The sequence below is a fragment of the Somniosus microcephalus genome, chromosome 28 (assembly GCF_052327205.1).
Source record: "Somniosus microcephalus isolate GS21.2 chromosome 28, FLI_Smic_1.0, whole genome shotgun sequence".
Taxonomy (NCBI): Eukaryota; Metazoa; Chordata; class Chondrichthyes; order Squaliformes; family Somniosidae; genus Somniosus; species Somniosus microcephalus.
In genome coordinates this window covers 40,701,930-40,727,013 of record NC_141014.1, presented here as the reverse complement: position 1 = coordinate 40,727,013, position 25,084 = coordinate 40,701,930, and the positions used below count along the sequence as shown (strand labels likewise).

The 25,084-nt window shown below is 50.1% G+C and overlaps 1 protein-coding gene across 1 annotated transcript in view; it reads left to right on the top strand.

The window, feature by feature from the left end:
- Nucleotides 1-22,755, top strand: part of LOC147099645 (growth factor receptor-bound protein 2-like) — a 42,325-nt gene extending 19,570 nt beyond the window's left edge. The window contains exons 2-6 of the mRNA XM_085968999.1: nucleotides 7,778-7,869; nucleotides 11,508-11,627; nucleotides 14,601-14,763; nucleotides 17,424-17,930; nucleotides 22,499-22,755. Coding sequence (XP_085825125.1) covers nucleotides 7,778-7,869; nucleotides 11,508-11,627; nucleotides 14,601-14,763; nucleotides 17,424-17,930; nucleotides 22,499-22,678 — 1,062 coding nt within the window. The 3' untranslated portion in view covers nucleotides 22,679-22,755. The remainder of the gene's footprint in view (nucleotides 1-7,777; nucleotides 7,870-11,507; nucleotides 11,628-14,600; nucleotides 14,764-17,423; nucleotides 17,931-22,498) is intronic.
- The last annotated feature ends 2,329 nt before the right edge of the window (nucleotides 22,756-25,084 follow it).

Sequence of the window (25,084 nt, the reverse complement as noted above, 5' to 3'; positions counted from 1 at the left end):
AACAAAAGATGGCTCTAGATGAAGTGTAAATGGCGATGGCAGAATAATCGGCAGCTGCCATGTGAGAGAGAGAAAAAAAAGATTGGGGCTGAGGTTATGGTCTGAAATTGTTGAACTCGATGTTGAGTCCAGAAGGCTGTAAAGTGCCTAATCGAAAGATGAGGTGCTGTTCCTCGAGCTTACGTTGAGCTTCAATGGAACAGTGTAAGAGGCCGAGGACCGAGAGGTCAGAGTGGGAATGGAGCGGAGAATTAACGTGACAGGCGACCGGAAGCTCGGGGTCACCATATCCCTTACGGACTGAGGTCTAATATCTCCTTATGTGGCTCGGTGTCAAATTTTGTCTGATAATCGCTCCTGTGAAGCGCTTTGGGACGTTTTACTCCGTTAAAGATGCTATATAAATGCAAGCTGTTGCTGTTAATGGTCTTTAAAGTCCTACCTTAAAATCTAAAAAAAAAAATGAAAATAATTTACGGGTATAACAGTCCCAATTAGAAAGACTTTCTGCGTTTTATAGCACCTTGTCGCAGCTTTGAAGGCTGTCACAGTTGACTGATGTTATGGCGGTGGGCGCACACAGAGATCCCACAAACACCAATCAGATTATTGACTCGTTAATCAGTATTTGGTATGTTGATCGAGGGCTAAATATTGGCCAGGACACCGGGGAGAACTCTCCTCTTCGAATTCCAAGGGATCTTTTACGTCCACCTGAGAGGGCAGAGGGGGCCTCATTAATGTCTCATCCGAAAGACGGCACCTCTGACAGTGCGGCACTCCATCAGTACTATACTGGAACGCGTGTGTGCATATGAGCGTGTGTATGTGAGTGGGGGTGTGAGGGGGAGTGGGAGTGGGAGGGAGGGGTGAGTGTGTGGGTGGGGGGGTGAGAGTGTGGGTGAGAGTGTGAGAGTGAGGGTGTAGGTGTGAGAGGGTGAGGGTGCGTACAGGAGATGAGGGCCAATTTGGGGCTGGGCTGTGATGTCTTCCACAGTGGAATAGCCTGCGACACTCACTGCCAAGAATGAGGTATGGGAGAGGAAGGGACCTCGGGGAACCTGTACCCGGAGACTGGAGGGTGCGGGGAATAATAACACCAGATCTGAGTGAGGTCAAATATTGAAACAGCGGATTTAGTTCACTCACGATCTGCTCTGCTGAACTAAGGGTGAGAAATATTTAAAAAACATGAGGCATTTACTATAGTTCAGGGTGGGTAGGGGGTGAGGCGAGGGGGAGACATTAGTGACTCCTTGAACGCCTTGGGACATTTTGCTACCTTAAAGGCGCCGGAAAGCCCAGCCCGGCTCCAGCCATCAAAGTCAACAGCTCACACAGCAAGCAAAGCTCAGAGTAAAGTCAGTGTCGGGGGATTTCTGCTCTGTGAGCAGCACCGCCACTCGGGGAATTCTGACTGAACACAAACACCTGACAGAGTTCAACCCAATTCTAGAACAACACAGTGTCTTCATCCTCAACACAATTCCTACATCGTGGTAAATCTAACATCACTTAAAACAGATTATCCGGTCATTTATCACACTGCTGTTTGTGGGAGCTTGCTGTGTGCAAATTGGCTGCCGCGTTTCCTACATTACAACAGTGACCACACTTCAAAAAGTACTTCATTGGCTGTGAAGCGCTTTGGGACGTCCTGAGGTGGTGAAAGGCGCTGGAGAAAAGCGAGTCTTTGTTTAGATTTTTTGCTGTTCAAGGGTATAAAGGGATATGGAGTTAGGATACAGATCAGCCATGATCTCATTGAATGGCGGAATAGGCTCGAATGGCCTCCTGTTCCTATGTTCTTGTATACATTATTCAAAAATTTGCAAACCAACAGCAACTTGTATTTATACAGCCCTGATCCTATTGAATGGCGGAGCAGGCTCGAGGGGCCGTATGGCCGACTCCTGCTCCTAATTCTTATGTTCTTAACGCAGAAAAACATCCCAAGGCGCCTCACAGGAGCGTTATCAATAAAAACATTTTCGACCCCGAGCCACAGAGGGAGATATTGGGACAGGTGACCAAAAGCTTGATCAAAGAGGTCGGTTTTAAGGAGCGTCTTAAAGGAGGAGAGAGAGAGAGGCGGAGAGGTTTAGGGATGGAATCTCAGAGCTCAGGGCCCAGGTAGCTGAAGGCACGGCCACCAATGGTGGAGCGATTAAAATCGGGGGATGCTCAAGAGGCCGGAATCGGAGGAGCACAGAGATCTCGGAGGGGTTGTGGGACTGGAGGAGGTTGCAGAGATAGGGGACGAGGCCACGGAGGGATTTGAAAACCAGGATGAGAATTTTAAAATCGAGGCGTTGTCTGACTAATAAATGTGTCAGTTTGTCTGTTGTTTCACTTCCATGTTCTGAGTGACAGCGTATCTTCTGATCCATATTACGAGGGAGCAAACACATTCAGCCTGAACACAGCTGTAAATAGCCTGTGTCCCAGTTTTAGTTCAAGCTAGGATTGTCATAAACTGAAATGCAAAGCTGAGGGAGTTTGGCAGCTTCTGTTAAACCCGCCGACCTCAAAAACATGCAAATCGACCTCTCCCCACCTCTTGCGAGCTTAATCGCTTTGCTTTTTTCTGGTGTTTTTCTGGTGCACAGCAGCGAGAGGGACGGTGAATGCTGACAGACCCTATCGTCCACCCTCTTGGCCTAAAACGGTCAGTCGCTTGCAACAAGCCGAGTTCAGAGTTCATTCGCCCCCTCCCCCCACCACCCCCCCCCCACCAGAGATGCTGTTTACCGGCACTGTGACAGATGTAAAAAGCAAAAGCTTTTCTCCAGCGCCTTTCACCACCTCAGGACGTCCCAAAGCACTTTACAGCCAATTAAGTACTTTTTGAAGTGTGGTCACTGTTGTAATGTAGGAAACGCGGCAGCCAATTTGCGCACAGCAAGCTCCCATAAACATCAATGAGATAAATAACCGGATCATCTGTTTTAAGTGATGTTAGATTTACCACGGTGTAGGAATTGTGTTGAGGATGAAGACACTGTGTTGTCCTAGGATTGGGTTGAACTCTGTCAGGTGTTTGTGTTCAGTCAGAATTCCCCGAGTGGTGGTGCTGCTCACAGAGCAGAAATCCCCCGACACTGACTTTACTCTGAGCTTTGCTTGCTACGTGAGCCGCTGACTTTGATGGCTGGAGCAGGGCTGGGCTTTCCGGCTTTTCAGGCCTTGCCAGCGACAGCTCCCTGGCTGAGGGCCACTTGATAATGCGTCCTGATTCAGAGACGTGTCTGCGACCTGTGAGGTGTCCGCCGTGGCTCACTGGGTCACATTCTCATCTCTGTATCAGAAGGTCGTGGGTTCAAACCCCACTCCAGAGACTTGAGCACATAATCCAGGCCGATACTCCCAGTGTAATACTGAGGGAGCGCCGCACTGTCGGCGGGGCAGTCTTTCGGATGAGACATTAAACCAAGGCCCTCTCTGCCCTCTCAGATGGACTTTACTCTGTTTCTAACCCGTGCTGTACCTGCCCTGGGAGTGTTTGATGGGGACACTGTAGAGGGAGCTTTACTCTGCATCTAACCCGTGCTGTACCTGCCCTGGGAGTGTTTGATGGGACAGTGTAGAGGGAGCTTTACTCTGTATCTAACCCGTCCTGTACCTGCCCTGGGAGTGTTTGATGGGACAGTGTAGAGGGAGCTTTACTTTGTATCTAACCTGTGCTGTACCTGCCCTGGGAGTGTTTGATGGGACAGTGTAGAGGGAGCTTTACTCTGTCTCTAACCCGTGCTGTACCTGATCTGGGAGTGTGTTTCATTTACAAAATTCACATGCAAAAACCGGTCAGAAATTGGACACGGAATGTCCCTGTAACTAACATGTGATGTGCGATTGGTCCATTTATAGAGAGACACCAAATAAATACCGTGAATTCACTCATTTCTATATAAGGAACCCTTCTCTGCTTTTGTGCATATTACAGCAGTTCAGTATGAGAGAGTGCCGCTTGACTGCATTGCAGCTCTCGGTTCGTGAGAATACTTTGTGTAAAGACAGCGGTTTCCTGAGCTGGAGGCTGGGTGGTCTCACACTGCGTCGATTTATCTGGACTCGCCTCACTGTGGGGAAGCAACACGGAGAAAATTTCCCCTGAAGATATCGGCAGCTGGATTGTTGAGGTTGTCTGACACACTCATCTTCCAGCTGCTTGAGCTGTCCCAACCACTCATTGGGCCAACGCACTGTCCCAATGGGGCTCGAGTGGTTATGATCTGGAATGCACTGCCTGAAAGGGAGGTGGAGGCAGATTCAATCGTGGCTTTCAAAAGGGAATTGGATAAGTACCTGAAGGAAAAATATTTGCAGGGCTACGGGGAAAGGGCAGGGGGAGTGGGACTAGCTGAGGGGCTCTTGCAGAGAGCCGGTACAGGCTCGATGGGCCGAATGGCCTCCTTCTGTGCTGTAACCATTCTATGATTCTATGAGCTGATATCCACAGACCCCTGGTCTCAGAGAGTGTGGTCCTAGGGATGTAACAATTGGTCTCACTGTCCCTGGGCTAGGGAGGGGGGAAATCATTCAGGATGCCTGCTCCTTATTGCCACCCCATATCCCCCAACCCCACCCACCCACCATCTCCCCATATCCCTCAATCCCACCATCTCCCCATATCCCCCAACCCCACCCACCCACCTTCCCCCCCATATCCCCCAATCCCACCCACCCACCTTCCCCCACATATCCCCCAACCCCACCCACCCACCTTCTCTCCATATCCCCCAACCCCACCCACCTTCCCCCCCCCATATCCCCCCAACCCCACCTACCCACCTTCCTCCCCATATCCCTCAATCCCACCTTCTCCCCATATCCCTCAACCCCACCTACCCACCTTCCCCCCCATATCCCCCAACCCCACCTACCCACCTTCTCCCCATATCCCTCAATCCCACCTACCCACCTTCCCCCCCCCCATATCCCCCAACCCCACCTACCCACCTTCTCCCCATATCCCTCAACCCCACCTACCCACTTTCTCCCCATATCCCTCAATCCCACCTACCCACCTTCCCCCCCCATATCCCCCAACCCCACCTACCCACCTTCCCCCCCATATCCCTCAATCCCACCTACCCACCCTCTCCCCATATCCCTATCTCATTGAAACTTATAAAATTCTAACAGGACTAGACAGACTAGATGCAGGAAGGATGTTCCCGATGGCGGGGGAGTCCAGAACCAGGGGTCACAGTCTAAGGATAAGGGGTAAGCCATTTAGGACAGAGATGAGGAGGAATTTCTTCACCCAGAGAGTGGTGAACCTGTGGAATTCTCTACCACAGAAGGCAGTTGAGGCCAATTCATTAAATATATTCAAGAAGGAGTTAGATATATTTCTTAAGGCTAAAGGGATCAAGGGATATGGGGAGAAGGCAGGGACAGGGTACTGAATTTGGATGATCAGCCATGATCTCATTGAATGGCGGAGCAGGCTCGAGGGGCCGAATGGCCTGCTCCTATCTTCGATGGTTCTATGTTTTTATGTACCTACCCACCTTCTCCCCATGTCCCTCAACCCCGCTTGGTCTTGAGTTCAAATCCCACATGGGCAAGTTAGGAGACTGAGTCCAATTAATCTGCTAATCTGCAGCTGGCATCGGATGAAATGACCGTAGAAGCTGCCGGATTGGCGTAAAAAAACACCACGAGTTCACTAATATTTTTCTGCAAACCTTTGACCCCTACCTGGGCTGACCAACACCAGTCCCACATTATGCGGGTGTTTGAAGTCGGCCCCTTTACCATCTCCCCAGCCCGTGTCGTGACAGTCAGTAAGTCCCATCTTGAGAATAAAGGAAAAGAGACTTCCTGACCATCGAATGGCAATGTCGCAGGCAGAGACGGGATGCTTAAAACTCAATACCAGCAGTTTTGCTGCTGCCGCTTGCCAGAGATTACAGTGGGTGATAAGAGGGAGTCTGCTGTCAGTTGGCACAGCGCTATCAGATGATGTCAGGAAGCAGAGACAGAGAGAGAGAGAGAGAGAAGAAGGAGGGCTTTGGTGAGGGGAGCTGAAGGCTGCCGTGTGGTCTCGGGCAAAGCAGGTGCACCGGGAGGAAACCAACGCTTGCACAACATCGAAAGATTCTTAGAAAATTCTGGTGGTAGAGCTGGTGGTTCAGAAGCAAAACTCTGCAAGAAACTGCAGCTCGGGGACTTTATAGAATGATAGAGCACGGAAGGAGGCCATTCGGCCCATCGTGCCTGTGCCGGCTCTTTGAACGAGCTCTCCAATTAGTCCCACTCCCCCCTCGCTCTTTCCCCACAGCCCTGCAAATTTATTCCCTTCATTTATCCAATTCCTCTTTTGAAAGTTACTATTGAATCTGCTTCCACCGCCCTTTCAGGCAGCGCGTTCCAGATCACAACAACTCGCTGCGTGAATTTCTTTTTGCTCATGTCGCCTTTGGTTCTTTTGCCAATCACCTTAAATCTGTGTCCTCTTTCTTTTTTCCTTTGTTAAAGTGCTGCCGATCGGAATAAACTTTTACAGGCGACCTTGCACTTTCTCATATTTAGCTTCTGTAAAATGCAAATTGGCTGTCGCGTTTCCCACACTACAACGGTGACCACGCTTCAAAAGCGCCTCCTTTGGTCGTGAAGTGCTTCGGGACGTTCTGAGGAGGTGAAAGGTGCTATAGAAATGCAAGTTCTTTCTGATCCCGGGGCTCAATCCCCTGATCTTAGCCGCGCTGGTGGTTGGGGCTCTCGCGGTCGGATTCGGCTTGAAAGTCAGTGTTCAGCTCACCGCACTCCCCAATCCTCAGCAATAACACGGCCCGACGTGTTACACGGGGAAATCTTACCATCCGGTGCTTGCAGTGAAAGCCTAATTGATGGAGATTGATCGCTGTGATCAGTCACCAACTCCATTATGGTCGTGTCGTGCAACCACCTGGATGGTAGACGACAAACTAGATAGACCTGGGTCTTTTTGGGTCTAGTGCTTCCCATGTGAGGTAGCTTTGGGGGGGGGGTGGCATGTAAATGGGGCATTCGGATGTGGTGAAAACTGTGCGACCTGCAGATCAAACTCACTGAACTCAGCGCCCAAATTCCCCATTTGCACTCCCCTCACGCAAACGTTAATCGACAACAGGCCCAGACACGAGGCGAGGAAAACCCTCAGTGGTGGAGAGCTTTGGGGAACCAGAGGTCCAAAGTCACCTAGCACAATAGCAAAATACTGCAGATGCTGGAAATCCGAAATAACAACAGAAAATGCTGGAAAAACTCAGCAGGCCAGGCAACATCCGCGGAGAGAAATTAGAGTCGACGTTTCGGGTCAAACCCTTTTTCAAAACTGAGTTTTGACCCGAAACGTCGACTCTAATTTCTCTCCACGGATGTTGCCTGGCCTGCTGAGTTTTTCCAGCATTTTCTGTTGTTAGTCCAAAGTCACCTGTTGCTCCCGAGCACACCGCATTCCCCACACGGCATGTCTCCAGTTACGCAGATACTGGATCCCAAAATGTTGTTTCCTGAAAGAAATCTGTCTCGCATGCATTTGAATGAATCGACACTACCTGCTCCCACCCTCTCCTCAGGGAGCCTGTTCCACAGACTGACCGCTCACTCACTGAAATATTGTTTCCGCAGATCAGTTTTGAATTTACCCCCCTTCAAACACAGGCCGTGTCCTCTGGATCTCCTGTTCTGGACACGGTGAAGCAGCTCATCACGGTCAACATTATCCCGTCCCTCTAGAATCAGATCCTTGACTTAGCTTCTTAACTTTGTGGATCTCTCCCTCCAGGTCCTGAGCACAGAGGAAGATTGGTACAAGGCCGAGCTTCATGGGCACGAGGGCTTCGTGCCAAAGAACTACATTGAAATTAAAATGCCCAGGTACGTGTCAGCGTTAGAACACAGGCCGCAGGTGACCACAGTCTGGGGCAGATCACACACTCCTGAATTAAGTCAGTAATGTCTGTTTCTTTGCTAAATAGATAAAAAGCAGAGTGTAGAGAATAGCAGCTCCTATGTATATTATAGAGAATAGCAGCCCCTGTGTATATTATAGAGAATAGCAGCCCCTGTGTATATTACCTGTGTATATTATAGGGAATAGCAGCCCCTGTGTATATTATAGGGAATAGCAGCCCCTGTGTATATTATAGGGAATAGCAGCCCCTGTATATTATAGGGAATAGCAGCCCCTGTGTATATTATTGGGAATAGCAGCCCCTGTGTATATTATTGGGAATAGCGGCCCCTGTGTATATTATAGAGAATAGCAGCCCCTGTGTATATTGTAGAGAATCGCAGCCCCTGTGTATATTATAGAGAATAGCAGCCCCTGTGTATATTGTAGAGAATAGCAGCCCCTGTGTATATTATAGAGAATAGCAGCCCCTGTGTATATTATAGAGAATAGCAGCCCCTGTATATTGTAGAGAATCGCAGCCCCTGTGTATATTGTAGAGAATATCACGGTGGCATAGTGGTTAGCACTGTTGCCTCACAGCGCCAGGGACCCGGGTTCAAATCCGGCCTCGGGTGACTGTCTGTGTGGAGTTTGCACATTCTCCCCGTGTTTGCGTGGGTTTCCTCCGGGTGCTCCGGTTTCCTCCCACAGTCCAAAGATGTGCGGGTTAGGTTGATTGGCTGTGATAAATTGACCCTTATTGTTAGGGGGAGTAAATACGTGGGGTTACGGGGATAGGGTGGGATATGTGTTGGTGTAGGGGTTACGGGGATCGGGTGGGATGTGTGTCGGTGCAGGCTCGATGGGCCGAAATGGCCTCTATCTGCACTGTGGGGTTTCTGTGATTTCTGTGAATAGCAGCCCCTGTGTATATTGTAGAGAATAGCAGCCCCTGTGCATATTGTAGAGAATAGCAGTCCATGTGTATATTGTAGAGAATAGCAGCCCCTGTGTATATTGTAGAGAATAGCAGTCCATGTGTATATTATACAGATAGATACAGGGAGTTTCCTGTGCCATTCGAATGATCAAGTCTGAATGTTTTGTCTTCCAATGGCTTGGCTTCGGAGATGTTGGGGAGTTTGGCCAGATCTTGGTTTAAGGGCAGAAGAGTTAACTGAAGATTCAAAGCTATGAGCGATGCATGTCCATGCCAATTATTGAGGGACGAGACACCCTCAGACAATCAGCAAGGTGTAGATAAAGAGAACCCAGGAGAGGTTCAGAGCAGTGAGAGCTCGAATTAAAAATGGCAAAAATAAATTAATTACTCCATGAGCAATACATATTTGGAATAATTAAGGGGAGATTTGATAGAGGTGTTCAAAATCATGAGGGGTTTTGACAGAGTAAATAAGGAGAAACTGTTTCCACTGGCAGGAGGGTCGGTAACCAGAGGACACAGATTGAAGGTCATCGGCATAAGAACCAGAGGGGAGATGAGGAGAATTTTTTTTACGCAGCGAGTTGTTGTGATCTGGAACGCGCTGCCTGAAAGGGCGGTGGAAGCAGATTCAATAGTGACTTTCAAAAGGGGAATTGGATAAATACTTGAAAAGGAAAACTTTGCAGGGCTACGGGGGAAAGAGCAGGGGGGAGTGGGCACGATGGGCCGAATGGCCTCCTTCTGTGCTCTATCAGGTGAGATAGTGGAGTCACTCGGGCGGTTTGAGATGCAGTTGGATGGTCAGGCCTGAGAGGGACAGCTTTCATTGGTCCATTGGGTCTTTTTCCAAGTGGCAGGCAGTGACTAGTGGGGTACCGCAGGGATCGGTCCTTGGACCCCAGCTATTCACAATATATATTAATGATCTAGACGAGGGAACTAGATGTAATATCTCCAAGTTTGCAGACGACACAAAGCTGGGTGGGCGTGTGTGCTGTGAGGAGGATGCAGAGAAACTCCAGTATGATTTGGACAGGTTGGGTGATTGGGCAGATGCATGGCAGATGCAGTATAATGTGGCTAAATGCGAGGTTATCCACTTTGGTGGCAAAAACAGGAAGACAGATTATTATCTGAACGGCAATAGATTGGGAGAAGGGGAAGTGCAACGAGACCTGGGTGTCCTTGTGCACCAGTCGCTGAAAGTAAGCATGCAGGTGCAGCAGGCGGTTAAGAAGGCAAATGGTATGTTGGCCTTCATAGCGAGAGGATTCGAGTACAGGAACAAGGATGTCTTGCTGCAGTTGGTGAGACCGCACCTTGAGTATTGTGTGCAGTTTTGGTCGCCTTATCTGAGGAAGGATGTTCTTGCCATGGAAGGAGTGCAGTGAAGATTCACCAGACTGATACCTGGGATGGCAGGAATGACGTATGAAGAGAGATTGGGTCAATTGGGCTTGTACTCGTTGGAGTTTAGAAGAATGAGAGGGGATCTCATTGAAACTTATAAAATTCTAACAGGACTAGACAGACTAGATGCAGGAAGGATGTTCCCGATGGCAAGGGAGTCCAGAACCAGGGGTCACAGTCTAAGGATAAGGGGTAAGCCATTTAGGACTAAAGGCGGAAGTCACACCCCCATCCACATCAATGGGGCTGTGGTGGAAAGGGTGGACAGCTTTAAGTTCCTCGGAGTCCACATCACGGAAGACCTCTCCTGGTCCCTCAATACCTCCTCCCTGGTGAAGAAGTCCCAGCAGCGCCTATATTTCCTAAGGAGGCTGAAGGGATGTAACCTGTCACCCCTGATCCTCTCTAACTTTTACCACTGCACAATAGAGAGCATCCTGACAAATTGTATCACAGTATGGTATGGCAGCTGTAGCTACTATGACCGGAAAGCCCTGCAGCGGGTAGTCAAAACTGCCCAACGCATTACCGGCACCCGGCTACCGACCATAGAGCACATATACCAGAAACGCTGTCTACGGAGGTCACGGTCCATCATCAAAGACCCTACCCACCCCAGCCACAGTCTGTTCGCCCTCCTGCCATCTGGGAGACGCTACAGATGCATTCGCACCCGTACGACCAGATTTAGGAACAGCTTCTTTCCCAGGGCTGTCATCCTACTGAACTCCACAAATAAACTCTAAAGCCTGCACATCTGCCAATGCACTTTATTATGGTTATGTTTATGTTAATGTATTACAAGCCAAATGTATGTTGAATGTTTAAAAGTCTTAATCTAAATGTACACTCTCGGGAGCCGCAAGTCTACATTTCGTTGTACTGCACTTGTGCACTAACAATGACAATAAAGTTGATTTGATTTTTTTTTGATTTGAGATGAGGAGGAATTTCTTTACCCAGAGACTGGTGAACCTGTGGAATTCTCTACCACAGAAGGCGGTTGAGGCCAATTCATTAAATATATTTAAGAAGGAGTTAGATATATTTCTTAAGGCTAAAGGGATCAAGGGATATGGGGAGAAGGCAGGGACAGGGTACTGAATTTGGATGATCAGCCATGATCTCATTAAATGGAGCAGGCTCGAGGGGCCGAATGGCCTACTCCTGCTCCTATCTTCTATGTTTCTATGGTCCGAAGGTGCTTCTCCTCATCCTTGACTTGTGAGGGTTTCTTAATTCTAATTTTATTTTCTCAAACAGCTGGTTCCACGGTGGGATCGCCAGAGCGGAGGCAGAGTCCATTCTGTTGGGGCAAGACGTGGGATTCTTCCTCATCAGAGCCAGCCAGAGCTCCAAGAACGAGTTCTCAATCTCAGTCAGGTACATACTGTGGTGGGAGCACAGACTTCCCCGACCAAGGCGCGTTGTGTGGCGGCTTGGCTCAGTTATTACAGAGTAGTACAGCACTAGAAGGAGGCCGTTCGGCCCATTGAGCCTGCGCCGGAACTCTCACATCTGAGGTTGTGGGTTCAGGCCCCACTACAGCACTTGAATGCAGAGCAAATCACAATGAGTGAAAGAAAGAAAGACTTGCATTTCTCCAGTGCCTTTCACGACCACCGGCCGTCCCAAAGCGCTTTACAGCCAATGAAGTACTTTTTGAAGTGTAGTCACTGCTGTAATGTGGGAAACGCGGCAACCAAGTTGCGCACAGCAAGCTCCCACAAACAGCCATGTGATAAATGAGCAGACATTGGCTGAAACACTCTGAGATCTGCCGGCAACACATTGCTGAAAGTATGGAGCTTGGGCCAATCGCTGAGAGGCAAAGATCGAAAGTGTTACTTTCAGAATTAAGGTCTGATGTGTGCTACATGCAGGACTTTTCATAGGATACACAGATAGACTGATTGATCGATAGATCGATAGATACATAGACAGATTGATAGAGAGATCAATGGATAGACAGATAGACATTGATAGACAGACAGATTGATTGGTAGGTTGATCGATTTATTGATCGATGGATAGATAGGCAGATTGATAGGTTGATCGATTTATTGATCGATGGATAGATAGGCAGATTGATTTTAAACAAGATTTTAAACAATCTCAGACTTGCTAATGACATTGATCTTATAGCAACATCTAAACCAGATCTACAGACCAACTGATAAGGTGACCGCGGGGGGTTGGGAAATTTGGATTAGACATTAGCATAAAGAAGACAAAGGTTATGTCACTCGGGAGCATCAGGAAGGTGTGCACATTCCAGTTGGAAGGGATGCAGTTGAACAGGTGGAAAGGTTGGTCTACCTTGGTGGGTTAGTGTCGGAGAACGGGAGACATCAAAAGAAAGATTGGACATGGTGCTGCTGCTTTTGGGAAATTAAGCGGGATATGAAAGGCTAAAGACATTTTGGTAAAATGGAAGGCGAGGGTTCATGAAGTGATGGTTGTCCCTATATTATACAGTGTTGGAACGTGAGAAAAGTTGATAAGCGAAAGATACGAACAGCAGAGGTGAGTTGATTGAAACAAATATCCAGGGTGCAAAGGTTCGAGAATGATGTAACAAAACTTGCATTTATATAGCGCCTTTAAAACGTCCCAAGGCGCTTTACAGGAGTGTTATCAAACAACCGCACTGTCGGAGGGGCAATACTGAGGGAGTGCTGCACTGTCGGAGGGGTAGTACTGAGGGAGCGCTGCACTGTCGGAGGGGCATTACTGAGGGAGCGCCGCACTGTCGGAGGGGCAGTACTGAGGGAGCGCTGCACTGTCGGAGGGGCAGTACTGAGGGAGTGCTGCACTGTCAGAGGGGCAGTACTGAGGGAGTGCTGCACTGTCGGAGGGGCAGTACTGAGGGAGTGCTGCACTGTCGGAGGGGCAGTACTGAGGGAGCGCCGCACTGTCGGAGGGGCAGTACTGAGGGAGTGCTGCACTGTCGGAGGGGCAGTACTGAGGGAGTGCTGCACTGTCAGAGGGGCAGTACTGAGGGAGTGCTGCACTGTCGGAGGGGCAGTACTGAGGGAGCGCTGCACTGTCGGAGGGGCAGTACTGAGGGAGTGCTGCACTGTCGGAGGGGCAATACTGAGGGAGTGCTGCACTGTCGGAGGGGCATTACTGAGGGAGCGCCGCTCTGTCGGAGGGGCAGTACTGAGGGGACGCTGCACTGTCGGAGGGGCAGTACTGAGGGAGTACTGCACTGTCGGGGGTGCCATCTTTCGGATGCGACGTTAAACCAAGACCCCGTCTGCCCTCTCAGGTGGATGTAAAAGATCCCATGGCCACTATTTCGAAGAAGAGCAGGGGGAGTTCTCCCCGGTGTCCTGGGCCAATATTTATCCCTCAACCAACATCACTAAAACAGATGAACTGCTCATTATCACATTGCTGTTTGTGGGAGCTTGCTGTGCGCAAATTGGCTGCTACGTTTCCCACATTACAACGGTGACCACACTTCAAAAGTACTTCATTGTACTTCACTGTAAAGCGCTTTGAGACGTCCGGTGGTCGTGAAAGGCTGTCTTTCTAAAATTTGACAGCGAGCCACATAAGGAGATATTAGGACTGATGAACAAAATCTTGGTCAAAGAGGTAGGTTTTAAGGAGCGTCTTAAAGAAGGAGAGAGAGGTGGAGAGGTTTAGGGAGGGAATTCCAGAGCTCAGGGCCCAGGCAGCTGAAGGCACGGCCGCCAATGGTGGAGCGATGAAAATCGGGGGATGCGCAAGAGGCCAGAATTGGAGGAGCGCGGAGATCTCGGAGGGTTGTAGGGCTCGAGGAGGTCACCGAGATAGGGAGGGGCGAGGCCATGGAGGGATTTAAAAGCAAAGATGAGAATTTTAAAATTGAGGTGTTGCTTAACCGGGAGCCAATGTAGGTCAGGACACGGGCAGCAGAGTTTTGGATGACATGGCTTAAGCCACACTTATGCAGAAGACCCAAGTATTAAGGGGTACGGAAAGAAGGCGGGTAGACGGAGTGAAGATCCAGATCAGCCATGATCTGATTGAATGGTGAAACAGGCTCGAGGGGCCAAATGGCCTCCTCCTGTTCTTGTGCTCTTAAAATCCAATTTTGCCACATGGTGTTATCGAATTTTTTTTAATCCCAGGCTTGGCCCGCTGCAGCCCTGGTCTTAGCTGCCCACACCTTAACCAGCATCCGCATTGGGAGCAAACCCCAAAGGCAAGAGAAAGTAACCGCAACATGCCAAGGGGTCTCCTGGCCCAATGTCCAAGCCCTGACTCAATCCGTGGCCTTGTGTCTTCCCAGCACCCGGGCCCTCAATCTTGGATGGGTCCTGAAAGCCAGAATTATAATCGTCTCACGACTGGATTTCTTTTCAGGCACGAAGAAGACGTCCAGCATTTTAAGGTCCTGCGTGATGGCAAAGGTCACTACTTCCTGTGGTCGGAGAAATTCGATTCCTTGAACAAGCTGGTGGAATATTACAAAGCCAGCTCCATCTCCAAAACAACGCAAATCTACCTGAGAGACTGCAAGGCAAAGGTAGAAAAATGTCTCGTCCGTGGCTCAGTGAGTCTCACTCCAGCTTTGAGAATCTGAGGGTCGTGGGTTCGAGTCCCCACTCCAGTGACTTGAGCACAAAATCCAGCCTGGCGCTCCGCTGCAGTACTGAGGGAGCGCCGCACTGTCGGAGGGGCAGTACTGAGGGAGCACCGCACTGTCGGAGGGGCAGTACTGAGGGAGCGCCGCACTGTCGGCGGGGCAGTACTGAGGGAGCGCCGCACTGTCGGCGGGGCAGTACTGAGGGAGCGCCGCACTGTCGGAGGGGCAGTACTGAGGGAGCGCCGCACTGTCGGAGGGGCAGTACTGAGGGAGCGCCGCACTGTCGGAGGGGCAGTACTGAGGGAGCGCCGCACTGTCGGAGGGGCAGTACTGAGGGAGCGCCGCACTGTCGGAGGGGCAGCACTGAGGGAGCGCCGCACTGTCGGAGGGGCAGTACTGAGGGAGCGCCGCACTGTCGGAGGGGCAGTACTGAGGGAGCGCTGCACTGTTGGAGGGGCAGTACTGAGGGAGTTCCGCACTGTCGGAGGGGCAGTACTGAGGGAGCGCCGCACTGTCGGAGGGGCAGTACTGAGGGAGCGCCGCACTGTCGGAGGGGCAGTACTGAGGGAGCGCCGCACTGTCGGAGCTGCCATCTTACGGATGCGACGTTAATCCGAGGCCCCGTCTGCGCTCTCGGGTAGACGTGAAAGATCCCACGGTCACTATTTCGAAGAAGAGCAGGGGCGTTCTCCCCGGTGTCCTGGGCCAATATTTATCCCTCTACCACCTAGAAGGACAAGGGCAGCAGGCACATGGGAACACCACCACCTCCAAGTTCCCCTTCAAGTCACACACCATCCTGACTTGGAAATATATCGGCCGTTCCTTCATCGTCGCTGGGTCAAAATCCTGGAAACCCCTCCCTAACAGCACTGTGGGAGCACCTTCACCACACGGACTGCAGCGGTTCAGGAAGGCGGTTCACCACCACCTTCTCGAGGGCAACTAGGGATGGGCAATAAATGCTGGCCTTGCCAGCGACGCCCACATCCCGAGAATGAATTTTTAAAAAATCACACTGGGAGCTTTTACATCCACCCGAGTGGGCAGACGGAGCCCATACCCGGCACCTTCAGGAGGGGAGAAAATTGGGAGACAACAGCTTGAGAAAAGGGTGAAATCCAGTGCCAAACTGGGTCTAGTGATATAGGACGGTGTGCAAATGCAAATCCGATTGCGAAACAAAGCCAACACTAGCAAAACATGTTCTGTCGCATTCAAGCTCGTTCCAAGTAAATGTGTGTTTTAAAGTGGTTCTGTGACCCAGTTAATCGCAGCACCTCCGGGCACTCTGCCACGCTGACAGTGCGAAGGAACTGAGCAGGTTAAACGCAGACACTTGACTCTGCAAATGGACAAATTTCCCTGTTGTGGTGCTTTTTAAATTTGTTCACGGGATGTGGGCGTTGCTGACAAGCCTGGCATTTATTGCCCATCCCTAATTGCCCTCGAGAAGGTGGTGGTGAGCCGCCTTCTTGAGCCGCTGCAGTCCGTGTGGTGAAGGTGCTCCCACAGTGCTGTTAGGGAGGGAGTTCCAGGATTTTGACCCAGCGACGATGAAGGAACGGCCAATATACTTCCAAGTCAGGATGGTGCGTGTGACTTGGAGGTGGCGGTGTTCGCTCGCACCTGCTGCCCCTTGTCCTTCTAGGTGGAAGAGGTCGCGGGTTTGGGAGGTGCTGCCGAAGAAGCCTTGCAGGGGGTAGGTTGGGGGTGGGGGGGGGTTTGGTTCTAGATTGAGACTAGATGCACAGCACCATGGAGTGGTGAAGATAAACAAAGACAAGTCAGCCCTATCCCAATGCTATTGGGCATCTCCTACGATAACAGCTTGCATTTATATAGCGCCTTTAATGTAACAAAGCGCTTCACAGGAGTGTAAATCAGACAAAATTTGACACTGAGCCACATAAGGAGAGATTAGGGCAGGGCTTGGTCACAGAGGCAGGTTTTAAGGAGCGTCTTAAAAGAGGAACGAGAGGTAGAGAGGCGGAGAGGTTTAGGGAGGGAATTCCAGGGCTTCGGGCCCAGGCAGCAGAAGGCACGGCCGCCAATGGTGGAGCGATTAAAATTGGGGATGCTCAAGAGGCCAGAATTGGAGGAGCGCAGATCTCGGCTGGTTGTAAGGGCTGGAGGAGATTACAGAGATAGGGCGGGGCGAGGGCCATGGAGGGATTTGAAAACACAGATGAGAATTTTAAAACTGAGGTGTTGATGGACCAAGAGACAATTTAGGTCAGCGAGTGCAGGGGTGATAGCAGTAAATTACTTGTAGAATAGGCCGTGTCAGTTGATGAATACGGGTATTTTTTATATACAAGAAGCTGGGAGTCCTCAGAAACTCATTCCACAGCGCCACCCACTGGGCGATGTCTGCAACTACACCGTTACCAGCAGTGGTTTACATACAGTATTTCCATTCTAAATGATTTATGTAAGCACTTGAACGTGAAATGTTGACTTAAAAGAAACCGTGACAACAGGTTGACGGACCGGAACTGTGCAGATGCACAAGTTTAAAAAATATATAATTTATAGGATATATGTGTCTGTAAATGATCTAAAACTAAACGGATTTTTAAAAACATTTTTTTTGTCAGGGTGGCTCTAATTATCCTGACCCGCGAATGCCGGATCCCCGAATGATGGGCCCGCGGATGCCAGATCCCAGAATGCCGGATCCTCGAATGATGGGCTCGCGGATGCCAGATCCCAGAATGCCGGATCCCCGAATGATGGGCTCGCGGATGCCAGATCCCAGAATGCCGGATCTTCGAATGATGGGCTCGCGGATGCCAGATCCCAGAATGCCAGATCCTCGAATGATGGGCTCGCGGATTTCAGAGCCCAGAATGCCGGATCCCCGAATGATGGGCTCGCGGATGCCAGATCCCAGAATGCCGGATCCCCAAATTCCAGATCCACGAATGGCGGGCTCACCGGGCTCACAATTCAGCGAGACCGCGTCAGTGTTCCGAAAGGTTAGCAACCAGCAGCCATCGTTCAGCGACATGCCGCCCAAGTTCAGACAATCCTGCAGCCCGCAGCCTCCTTTCCTCGAGCCGCCGTCGGTGCTTCGGAAGGGCAACGAATGCCCCCCAGTGCCGGTAAGTCTGATCATAGGCAGTGAATCAAATCTCTGGCTCGCGACAGCACGGAGGGTTAGAGGGGCGGGGACAGAGAGAGGTGATCGCAACACTGTGTGGAACATCAGCGTTCCTGAGCTGCTGGGACTGTGGAACTGCTAGGCCAGAAGCTGGAACAGTCCAGTACATAGAAACATAGAAGATAGAAACACAGAAGATAGGAGCAGGAGTAGGCCATTCGGTCCCTCGAGCCTGCTCCGCCATTCAATGCGATCATGGCTGATCATCCAAATTCAGTACCCTGTCCCTGCTTTCTCCCCATACACCTTGATCCCTTTAGCCTTAAGAAATATATCCAACTCCTTCTTGAATATATTTAATGTATTGGCCTCTACTGCCTTCTGTGGTAGAGAATTCCACAGGTTCACCACTCTCTGGGTGAAGAAATTCCTCCTCATTTCTGTCCTAAATGGCCTACCCCTTATCCTTAGACTATGACCCCTGGTTCTGGACTCCCCGACCATCGGGAACATCCTTCCTGCATCTAGTCTGTCCAGTCCTGTCAGAATTTTATAAGTTTCAATGAGATCCCCTCTCATTCTTCTAAACTCCAGCGAGTACAAGCCCAATCGACCCAATCTCTCCTCATATGTCATTCCTGCCATCCCAGGTATCAGCCTGGTGAATCTTCGCTGAACTCCTTCCATGGCAAGAACATCCTTCCTCAGATAAGGCGACCAAAACTGCACACAATACTCAAGATGTGGTCTCACCAAGGCCCTGTATAACTGCAGCAAGACATCCTAGTTCCTGTACTCAAACCCTCTCGCTACGAAGGCCAACATACCATTTGCTTTCTTAACCGCCTGCTGCACCTGCATGCTTACCTTCAGCGACTGGTGCACAAGACGCCCAGGTCTCATTGCACTTCCCCTTCTCCCAATCTATTGCCATTCAGATAATAATCTGCCTTCCTGTTTTTGCCACCAAAGTGGATAACCTCACATTTATCCACGTTATATTGCATCTGCCATGCTTTTGCCCAATCACCCAACCTGTCCAAATCATCCTGGAGTTTCTCGGCACCCTCCTCACAGCACACACGCCCACCCAGCTTTGTGTCGTCTGCAAATTTGGAGATATTCCATCTAATTACATTCCTTATCTGAGGAAGGATGTCCTTATCTGAGGAAGGATGTTCTTGCCATGGAAGGAGTTCAGCGAAGATTCACCAGACTGATACCTGGGATGGCAGGAATGACGTATGAGGAGAGATTGGATCGATTGGGCTTGTACTCGCTGGAGTTTAGAAGAATGAGAGGGGATCTCATTGAAACTTATAAAATTCTAACAGGACTAGACAGACTAGATGCTGGAAGGATGTTCCCGATGGTCGGGGAGTCCAGAACCAGGGGTCACAGCCTAAGGATAAGGGGTAGGCCATTTAGGACAGAAATGAGGAGGAATTTCTTCACCCAGAGAGTGGTGAACCTGTGGAATTCTCTACCACAGAAGGCAGTAGAGGCCAATTCATTAAATATATTCAAGAAGGAGTTGGATATATTTCTCAAGGCTAAAGGGATCAAGGGGTATGGGGAGAAAGCAGGGACTGGGTACTGAATTTGGATGATCAGCCATGATCTCATTGAATGGCGGAGCAGGCTCGAGGGGCCGAATGGCCTACTCCTGCTCCTATCTTCTATGTTTCTATCTAGTTCCCTTGTCTAGATCATTAATATATATTGTAATAGCTGGGGTCCAAGGACCGATCCCTACGGTACCCCACTGGTCACTGCCTGCCACTCGGAAAAAGACCCATTTATTCCAACTCTTTGCTTTCTGTCTGCCAACCAGTTCTCTATCCAAGTCAATACCTTGCCCCCAATCCCATGTGCCTTAACTTTACACGCTAATCTCTTATGCGGGACCTTAACGAAAACCTTCTGAAAGTCCAAATACACCACATCCACTGGTTCTCCCTTATCTATTTTACCAGTTACATCCTCAAAAAATTCCAGTAGATTAGTCAAGCACGATTTACCCTTTGTAAATCCATGTTGACTTTGTCCGATCCTGTCATTGTTTTCCAAGTGCTCTGCTATTACATCTTTTATAATGGACTCTAGCATTTTCCCCACTACCGATGTCAGGCTTTAATTCCCCGTTTTCTCTCTGCCACCTTTTTTGAATAGTGGGGTAACATTAGCTACCCTCCAATCCATGGGTACTGTTCCAGATTCCATCGAATGTTGAAAGATGATAGGAGCAGGAGTAGGCCATTCGGCCCCTCGAGCCTGCTCCGCCATTTAATGAGATCATGGCTGATCAGCCAAATTCAGTACCCTGTCCCTGCTTTCTCCCCATATCCCTTGATCCCTTTAGCCTTAAGAAATATATCTAACTCCTTCGTGAATATATTTAATGAATTGGCCTCAACTGTACAGATCATTAAACCTGGTTTACCCCGGGAACCTCAATACCAGAAACCCCTTCTCTCCCCCACGCTCCACCCCAAAATCCCACAGTTCTGTCCCACTCTCATGCCGAATGAGTAGGAGTCTCCACTCTCCGTCGCTCCTGCTCTCTTTTTCTCTCTCCCCACCCAAGCCATGATTCCCTCTCTTCTTTCTGGCACCTTCTCTCTCAGTCTCTGTTTTTGCATCTCTTTCTCGTTCTGTCTGTGTCTCACTGTCTGTCTCTCTCTCCCCTCTTGGTGTCACCCCCTCTCTTCCCACCAACGAAGCCCTGGCTTACTGGGTTTTCTCTTTCTCTGACTCTCGTGTCTCTGTCTCTCACTATCCCTTGCCCCTCTGTGTGTTTCTCTCTCGTGTCCCTTTCATTATCTACCTCTGTCTCTCTCTCTCTCTCTCTCTCTCTCATTCTCTTCCCCTCCCTCAAGCCCTGGATCCCTCTGTGCTCTCCCATTAGTCTTGGACTCTCCATTAAGTCCAAGCCCTAACATCGGCAGTTCTAATGGAAGATCCAGTCACAATGACCCGTGTGTTCTCTATTCAGACGCTGAATGACGTGTTGTGTATTCCAGCGGTTTCTGTTTTTCTTGTAGACCATTGTCAGCTGTTGTTATAAATGTAATGGGCCTGTACTCGAGGACCAGCACCTCATCTTTCGATTAGGCACTCGACAGCCCTCTGGACTCAACATAGAGTTCAACAATTTCTGATCATAACCCCGGCCCCGATCACATATATATATATTTTTTTTATCCACAATTTTTGTTTGGCCCCCTTTTTATTTTCTTCTCTCCCACAGGGCAGCTGTCCTTTATTCTGCCAGCGCAATTCACACCCCATCTAGAGCCATCCTTTGTTCCTTAACCTGTCCCATTACCACCTCCTCTCGCCTTGAATATCTCTTAATGTCTCTTAATCTCTCTTAATCTCTCCTGCTTTCTATCCTATCACTGACCTTCCCTTTTATTCTTTCATCCCCTCCCTCCTTTTCCCAGCCCCTAAACCTGTTCCATTTCCAGCTTTTTTCCAGTTCTGACGAAAGGTCTTCGACCTGAAACATTAACTCTGTTTCTCTCTCCACCGATGCTGCCCTGGCTTGCTGAGTTTTCCCAGCGTTTTCTGTTTGTTATTTTGGGCCTGTACAGACACAGATTAACAAGTCACTCCTGCGTCTTTTAGACCCTTTTTAAGGTGTTTGCCAGATCACAGGGGAGACGAAGAAACATTTTTTTACGCAGCGAGTTGTTGTGATCTGGAACGCGCTGCCTGAAAGGGCGGTGGGAGCAGATTCAATAGTAACTTTCAGAAGGGGAATTGGATAAATACTGGAAGGGAAAAAATTTGCAGGGCTGTGGGGAAAGAGCAGGGGCGTGGGACTAATTGGACAGCTCGTTCAAAGAGCCGGCACAGGCACGATGGGCCGAATGGCTGTACAAAATGTTCATAGTGCTGTTAACAACATGGCCCAGTGGAGGTTCATTGGTGGTTTAACCTGTTGCTCAGCCTTTTTGAGGAACACAGGAACAGGAGGAGGCCACTCAGCTCCTTGGACCTGTTCCGCCATTCAATGTGATCGTGGCTGATCTGTACCTCAACCCCATTTACAACAACAACAACTTACATTTATACAGCACCTTTAATGTAGTAAAACATCCCAAGGCGCTTCACAGGAGCGTAATCGAACAAAACTTGACACCGAGCCACAATTTGGTCCAAGAGGTCGGTTTTAGGGAGCATCTTAAAGGCAGAGAGAGAGGCGGAGAGGTTTAGGGAGGGAATTCCAGAGCTCGGGGCCCAGGCAACTGAAGGCACGGCTGCCAATGGTAGAGCGATGGAAATCGGGGGATGCTCAAGAGGGCAGAATTGGAGGAGCGCAGAGATCTCGGAGGGTTGTGGGGCTGGAGGAGACCACCAGAGATAGGGAGGGGGGAGCAGGCCACGGAGGGATTTGAACGCTGGGATGAGAATTTTAGAATCGAGGCGTTGCTGGACCGGGAGCCCATGGAGGTCAGCGAACACAGGGGGGGGTGATGGGTGAACGGGACGCGGTGCAAGATGCCCCCCCTTGGCTCCGTATCCCCTTGATACAGTCTCTCATTCAAAGCTTCCTCCTTTCAGAAGGCCAGGCGAGTTCAGGCCCTGTTCGATTTCACAGCAGAGGTGGATGACGAGCTGGAGTTCAAGAGTGGCGACATCATTGAGGTTCTGGACAGCACCGACCCCTCCTGGTGGAAGGGGTCCTTATGGGGAAAGATTGGATTATTCCCGAGCAATTATGTGGCGTCGATCAACCGGTGACACCCCCCCCGAACTCTGGAAAACCCCTCCCTCAAAATAGCGGTCAATAAAATATTTGTGCGTTATATAAAGTTTGAGACTGTTGTGGTATGAAGTCACTGAATCACAAAACCGAATCTTGTTGAGATTCTCCACTCTTGATTGAAGCAATTTTTTAATCAAAAATAAAGTTGGGAATTCGTAAAAGGACCTGTCGATCCAACGTCTTTGGGTTTCGTCCACCTTAGCTTGGGAAAGGGCTGAGAAGTCAGCTTGCCACAGTCTTGGGGCAGATACTTTCACAGTAGAGGGTGAGGCGGAACACTAGAAAGTACTGAAGAATCGCAGCTTTGCTACCTTCAGATTGATCTCCAAGATTCAGGTTGCAATGTCCAGAACCGCCAACCCTCAAAAAAAAATTAATTTGGTGGCTCCCGTGATTGTTTAAGGGGGTCAGGTCCCAGCCGTGTGGGCAACGCCTCTCGCCTCTGATTCAGAAGGTCGTGGGTTCGAAGTCCCCGCTCCAGAGACTTGAGCCCATAATCCAGGCTGACGCTCCCAGTTTAGTAACTGAGGGAGCTTTCCGCTCCACTGTTGGAGGTGCCGTGAGACGTTAAACCCACACCCCCCATCCTGCCCTCTCGGGTGGGCGTAAAAGATCCATGTTTGGGGGATCTTGCTGTGTGCAAATTGGCTGAGTGTGGCCAATAAAACAGCTCCCCAATGAACACTCCTTGTCCCCTACCCCAATAAAAGGAGGCCTCTCGGTGACGAGGTCAGATCAAGCTCAGCATAGAAACATAGAAGATAGGAGCAGGAGTAGGCCATTCGGCCCCTCGAGCCTGCTCCGCCATTCAATGCGATCATGGCTGATCATCCAAATTCAGTACCCTGTCCCTGCTTTCTCCCCATATCCCTTGATCCCTTTAGCCTTAAGAAATATATCTAACTCCTTCTTGAATATATTTAATGAACTGGCCTCAACTGCCTTCTGTGGTAGAGAGTTCCGCAGGTTCACCACTCTCTGGGTGAAGAAATTCCTCCTCATCTCTGTCCTAAATGGCTTACCCCTTATCCTTAGACTGTGACCCCTGGTTCTGGACTCCCCCGCCATCGGGAACATCCTTCCTGCATCTAGTCTGTCTAGTCCTGTTAGAATTTTATAAGTTTCAATGAGATCCCCTCTCATTCTTCTAAACTCCAGCGAGTACAAGTCCAATCGACCCAGCAAACACCTTCCAAGCCAGGGGGGGTGTGAATGTCCCAGAGTCCGATCGGAGGGAAAGCTCGCAGAGCAGGGGCATAAATATCTTTGTTGTGTGGTTTATCCTTGTGGAACGAGCCTTCGCCTCAGTGCCAGCATTCCTGCCTCTGAGTCAGAAGGTCCCGGGATCGAAAGCCCACTCTAGACAGTCCCGGTGAGTGGAGACCGGCGCTCCAGCTCGGAATTCCAGATTGACGGCCAGCAGGACCCTTGTGTCTGGTAGGATGACCCTTCCCCTCCTCCTCACCGTATGGGCTGTGGGAGCCCAGAAACCCCCCTCCCCAAGTATAGGACTAACACCCACCACCCCCCCCGCTCCAATCGGCTGGGATACAGATGGGCACGGCCCATGGAAGGAGCATTGACGTCGTGGCCGGTCAGACTGTTAATTAGCCCGCCAATCCCCCCACTACTTCACACTGTCCTCCAGGGGAGAGAGCGAAGATGTGAAAACAAACTCGGTCCTTGCAAGTCCACCCTGTTCTTCCTCCTCCTCCCCTTCGTCTTCTGCTCCTTTTTAAAAATTTGTTCATGGGCTGTGGGCGTCGCTGGCAAGGCCGGCATTTATTGCCCATCCCTAATTGCCCTTGAGAAGTTGGCGGTGAACCGCCTTCTCGAACCACTGCAGTCCGTGTGGTGAAGGAATATGGAAATAAGGCAGGTAAATGTGGGTATATTCAAGACTGAGAGCGATAGATTTGGTGAAGGTACTCTCACAGTGCTGTTAGGGAGGGAGTTCCAGGGTTTTGACCCAGCGGCAATGAAGGAACGGCCGATATATTTCCAAGACAGGATGGTGTGAGACTTGGAGGGGAACTTGGAGGTGGTGGTGTTCCCATGCGTCTGCTGCCCTTGTCCTTCTAGGTGGTAGAGGTCGCGGGTTTGGGAGGTGCTGCCGAAGAAGCCTTTGCGAGTTGCTGCAGTGCATCTTGTAGATGGTACACACTGCAGCCACGGTGCGCCGGTGGTGGAGGGAGTGAATGTTTAAGGTGGTGGATGGGGTGCCAATCAAGCGGGCGGCTTTGTCCTGGATCGTCCTGAAGGCATTGATGCAGATGCAGATCCCAGGGGCGTGCAGCCCTTGTAGTCTTCACCCGAGCCATCACCTGTGGCCCCCAAGCAGAAAGAACCTCCCCACACGATTGCCTTCATACGACTTTGAG